General features: G+C 58.5%; 1 protein-coding gene across 1 annotated transcript in view; it reads right to left on the minus strand.

Annotated features, from left to right (window-relative positions):
* The window catches only part of ATCAY (ataxia, cerebellar, Cayman type), a 34,779-nt gene that overhangs the window by 5,484 nt on the left and 23,828 nt on the right, over nt 1–5,467 (minus strand). Inside the window, exons 5-9 of the mRNA XM_012646138.1 lie at nt 5,356–5,437; nt 2,985–3,170; nt 2,542–2,644; nt 1,162–1,293; nt 8–94 (exon numbers count right to left, since the gene is read on the minus strand). Of these exons, the coding sequence (XP_012501592.1) occupies nt 8–94; nt 1,162–1,293; nt 2,542–2,644; nt 2,985–3,170; nt 5,356–5,437 (590 nt within the window). The remainder of the gene's footprint in view (nt 1–7; nt 95–1,161; nt 1,294–2,541; nt 2,645–2,984; nt 3,171–5,355; nt 5,438–5,467) is intronic.

A 5,467-nucleotide genomic window follows, 5' to 3' on the forward strand; every position in this document is an offset into this window, starting at 1 on the left:
GTCTCACCTGATGAAGGGGCGCGAGATGGCCAGCACGGTCCGGATGAACCAGGACGGGTGGACGATGATCAGCGACTTCAGGTTTTTCCGCAGCCTGTGTGGGGAGCAGAGGAAGGGTGAGCCCTGGGCGGGGAGGCGTCCGGGGAGGGGAGAGGAGCAGGGGTGAGAGCCGCACGCAAGCATTTGCTCCCTCTGCTCTGGTCTCCAGCTGCCGGTCACATCCCTGCTCCAATCCCTGCCCCCACCAGGAGTCGTGGGTCCCCCCGCAGGATACAGACATGCCCTTGGTTCCCTGAGACCCCTGGCAGGGTGGGGACAAGGGAGAGACCGAAATGTGGTATGTCCATACTGTGGACTATCACGCAGCCACGAAAAGGGACGAGGCTCTGACACAGCCCACAGCGTGGATGAACCCTGAGGACATCGTGCTCAGTGAGAGACGCCAGACACAGAAGGACACATCCTGTGTGACTCCACTCACAGGAGGTCCCTGGAGTCGTCAGATCCACAGAGACAGGAAGCAGGACAGTGGGTGCCAGGGGCTGGGGGTGGGGGTGGGGAGTGAGTGTTTCTTGGGGACAGAGCGTCAGTTTGGGAGGATGGGAAAGTTCTGGAGATGGAGGGTGGTGACGGTTGCACAACCATGTGCGTGCGTTTAATGCCACCGAGCTGTGCCCTTACGGAATATGAGCTTGTTGGAAACAGGGTCGTTGCAGATACGATGAGTTAAGATGCTATCACACTGCAGTAGGGGACCCTTCATCCCATACGACTGGCGTTGTTATAAACAGGGGAAATTTGGACTCAGATACGCAGAGGGACGACGCCACGTGAACATTAAGGCAGAGATCAGGGTGACGCATCTAGAAGCCAACAACCCCCAGAGGCTCAGAGGGAGACGTGGAGCAGATTCTCCCCCACGTGCCTTGGAAGGCGCCAACCCTGCGACACCTGGATGCCAGACTTCCGGCCTCCGGAATCCAGAGACAGAATAAACTGTTGCGTAAGGCCCCTGGTTTGTGGCACGTGTCACAGTGGCCCTGCAATCTGCTACACCACTTTCCAGAAGGACGTCACTGCTCAGGGCCACGCAGGTGCTCTGTGAGTTTCCATGCCCCCCCTTGCGCCCCTTGCACCCTGAGGCGATCCCCAGCCCCTCACCTCCGATCGATCATCTGGTAGCATTTCTTCAGCCAGCCGATGCCGGGCATCCTCCGCCGCGGCGTGGCGCCGTTCAGGTACACGATCATGTAGTCCTCGGCGACCAGCAGCTCCAAGCTGCTGATGACGTACCTGCTCACGGGGGCGGAAGTCAGGGACCCAGCGTGGAGGGGCCTGGCATCAGGACACCTGTAGCCCCTGTGCTGTCTGCTTCCACCTCTGTCCCAGCCGGGCCAGCCTCACCTGTTCAGGTGTTGTGTGGCGTCCCAGCTGGGGACGGGGGTAGGGAATCCCAGCCCCACCCACAGGTGTGTCAGTGGGCATCATGGTTGCAGAAACTATCATTTTATTGAGCACTTACTGGGTGCAAGTGTTTCATATATGCACGATCCCATGTGATGTCTCCTGAGACTAATGCAGAGGGTTGGCCGTTATCCCCATTAGAGTGGGGACAGGTGCCCATTGAGAGCCAGGGGTGTGGCGGACGGTCCCCAGGTACCAGAAGTTAGGAGACCTGTGATCCATCTCAGACTTCTCTCTCCCTGCACAATTCTAAAAGAATGTTTTCCTGGGCTGGCTCTGTCACCAGGCTGGAGTGCAGCGGCGTCATCACAGCTCACTGCAGCCCCCAACTCCTGGGCTCAATCCATCCTCCTGCCTCAGCCTCCTGAGTAGCTGGGACTACAGGCGCCACCACCACACCCGGCTAATTTTTCTAGTTTTAGCAGACATGGGGGTCTTGCTCTTGCCCAGGCTGGTCTCCAACTCCTGGGCTCAAGCGATCCTCCCACCTCGGCCTCCCAAAGTGCTGGGATTCCGGGTGTGAGCCACTGCGCCCAGCCTGGAAATCTTAATAAGAACAATGAAAAGAGAACTAATGATTTCTTGAGTCTTAATGTTATCAGGTGTTTGCTAGGTGTCATCTGTATCTGTCATAATAAAACCATTGCTGTGTGTCCCTGGGCAAGTGACTCAGCCTCTCTGTGCCTCAGATTCCTCACCCGCAGGGCGGCAGGCAAGGACATGAACCCCATAGGGTTGTGGTAAAGGCAGATGCATTAACATATAGGCAGCACTTGGCCTTGTAGTATTAACAGTATTAATAGTACACATAGTATTAATAAGGGCTCAATAAATGATGGAGGCGGTGACAGTGATCATCATGGTGATGATGATGATGATGATGATGAGGAGGAGGAGGAGGAGGAGGAGGGGATGGAGGAGGACAGGGAGGCTGAGAAAGAAGGCCGCCAGGGAGTTGGTGGGCCAGGAGGGGCTCAGCTCAAGGTCTGTGGCAGCCACACCCTTTCCTGGTGCCCCCAGTGGCCAGCGAGGCCCCGGAAGTGGCCGGAAGCTGTGGGCAGCAGGCAGGTGACTCACAGGAAGAGGTTCTCCATGATGTAGTGGTAGTCCGGGGAGCTGCTGTCCGGGAGGAAGCAGGCGGCAAAGACAATGATGGCGTTGAGGCCTTCGCCGTAGTACCCTGGGGGGAGGCAGAGAGTGGCTCTGAGGTCTGAGAGGCCCCACGCGCTACCCGCCGTGGCCTTGCTCAGGAAGGCACAGCTCCGGGCTGCAGCCGCCTGGCAGGGGAGCCAGCACCCCCGTGAGCAGTCTGTGCCTCTGGTGGGGAACTGCAGCTGCCCTCAGAGGTGCCCTGGGGTGTGTCCCGCAATCCACGCCTTTGCCTCCCTTCTGTCCACCCCAGTCGCGTCAACAGCTTGACACCCCCGTGCATCAGATGAAGAGACCGAGGTTCAGAGAGGGGCACTGACGGGCCTCCAGTTCCCCAGCAGGCCAGGCTGTGCTGGGAGTGCCGTTCTCACCTCCGTGGGTGACCACCTTCATGTAGGGCCGGATCATGTGCAGGTCGATGCGGTGCTCCTGCTCCCCGATGATCACTGTCCGCCACAGGCGCCCGTTGGCGGCACTGCCGTCCTCCGCTGCGCCGTCCCCAAACAGATCCGCGCTGTCCCCGGGCATGTTCTTGGCGGTGGCCACAGGGGTGTCATCTGGAACCAGACCAAGGGGGTGAGCTGAAGGGACGCCTGAGTCCAGACGTCTCCCAACCCCCCGCCCAGCCATCCTCTCCCACCTCCCTTTGCTGCCGGGGGCCACGTGTCCTTTGCTTCTCTCAGCCTGGCTGCCCTGCGGGCCCATTTTCCTCTCCTACTCCCCCTTTGAGGCCCGGCTCAAATGTCACCTCCTCCAGGAAGCCTCCCAAGAATGTTCATTTTGGACGCCTGTCCTGGAGCTTCCCGGAGTCTATGAAAGTGTGTGTCTGCTTCAGCAAACCATGAATGCGCCCCTGGGCGTGGGCGCTTGGTTCTTATTCTCCTGGGAGCCTGGCACATGGGGATGGGGCAGGATCAAGACTCGTTCTGGCCCCGGGTGGGATCTGGATCCCCTCCCCCACCCCCCCCTCCGTGGCTCCCCAAATCCTGCCCAGCCCATGACGTTTACACACCCATCTCCGGGGCCCTTCTCACTCTCTCGTGCCTGGACCCGGCCCTGAACTACCCCCTGCGGTCTGTCCCTCGAACTCCAGAGAGTTGTTTATAAAACCCCAAGTTGGAAGGTGCCATCCATTTACTTAAAATCCCCCGGCAGCTGCAGACATTAAAAGGGATTCCAAGCCAACACGCCGAACAGTTGCGCACCGACAAATCGGGTAACTGAGATGAAACAGACAGATTCTTAGAAACACTCAAACCAGCAAAACTGACTCAAGAAGAAATAATATAGGAAATCCGAGCAGACCTAGAAGATGTAAGGAGACTTCCTCCAGGAAGTCTCCTTGATTGCTCCCCTCCCCCGAGTCAGCAGGCTGCCCTGCGCCTCCTGAGCCCCACATCAGCCCCGCCTTGGCCATGTCGTTCTCTTAACAGTTTCCACGTCTATGTTCCTCCAACAGACGTGTGCGCCCGCACACCAGGGGCCACGGATGAACAGTTCTGTTCCGTGTCCCCGCTGTGGGTCAGCACACAATTGTCTTCCTGGGCATCTCCCTCTCTCTTCCGGGCCACAGGCAGTTATCCTACACTTCGCTGAGTGACTATGTTGAGTTGGGGGTTGCTGGGAGAAATGGGGGAGCCAGAAGTCAAAAAGCCACCCCCGAATACTAACCTATTTTTTTTTTAAAGGAAGGTGCTCAGGGAGGTGGAAGTCAGGTGACCCAGGTACACCCAGTTTCTCTGAACGGTTTGCTGTGTGATCTTGCACACGATACCTCCCTCTCTGGGCTTCTCAGGGTGCTTAACTACTCTTAAAATAGCCCTCTCTTCCCCGCCGTTCTTCCTGCCTCAGAGAGTGGCACAACCACACACCCACCTGCCCAGGCCAAAAAAACCCAGGTATCGTCTCTGACCCCGTCTGCACTGTACACGCCACACACCCCGACTCAGCAAGTGCTGTGGGGTCTGCTTCCAAAGGGGACCCTGAACCCGCCCACTTGCCTCCACCCCCAGGGCCACCCCCCCCTCCCAGGATGCCGTCCTCTGAGCCCCCTCCCTGACCTGTCTACCCTTCCCTGGATGGGACAGGGAGAGTTTCTGAACACACCGGAAATCAAATCTGGTGGATCTGGGGACAGCTGACCGTTGTGCTGGGAATAAAAGCCAAACTCCTCGCTGGCGACATTCTAGGCCCTCTGTGATCTGCTGCCTCTGTCTCTGCCCCCACCACCTACCCGGTCACCTCTGCCCCTTGCCCATCCCCCACACCAACCACACTGGAGGCCTTTCCGATCTTTGCTCTTGCCCTTGGATCTCAGCTAAAATGACACCTGCCAGCGTGGCTTGTGCCGACCGCTTTTTAAGAGGGACCCCGCTCTGGGCACAAGGTTTCTCCCCGCAGGACACTGCGGACGTTGGGACTGGACCCTTCTCTGGGGAGGGGCCGTCCTGGGCCCTGCAGGTGCTGAGCAGCGTCCTGTCCTCCACCCACCCCATGCCAGGAGCTCCCCCTCCCTTAGTTGTGACAACCATAGATGTCCCCAGACATTGCAAAGAGAATCTGGTGACAGCTACATTCCCAGAAAAATTTGCCAGTCCACAAGAAAAATGTGCATCAAGGCATGGATGATGGACGGACCCTCCCGGAGCCTGGGTTCGAGCCTCTGCCCCGCCCGTCACTCTCTGAGCCTACAGGAATACAGGGACAGCTCCAGGAAGCCACAGAGACGCCCATGACCGTCACCTTCCCACTCCAGTTCGTTGCCATTCCCCAGGAACTCCAGCGAGTCCGTCTCGTCGGGGGTCTCGATGTCGTCCACGTTAATGTCCAGGTCGTCAGGGGTGTCCAAGAAGTC

This window comes from Propithecus coquereli, unplaced genomic scaffold (assembly GCF_000956105.1).
Source record: "Propithecus coquereli isolate 6110/MARCELLA unplaced genomic scaffold, Pcoq_1.0 Scaffold241, whole genome shotgun sequence".
Classification (NCBI taxonomy): Eukaryota; Metazoa; Chordata; class Mammalia; order Primates; family Indriidae; genus Propithecus; species Propithecus coquereli.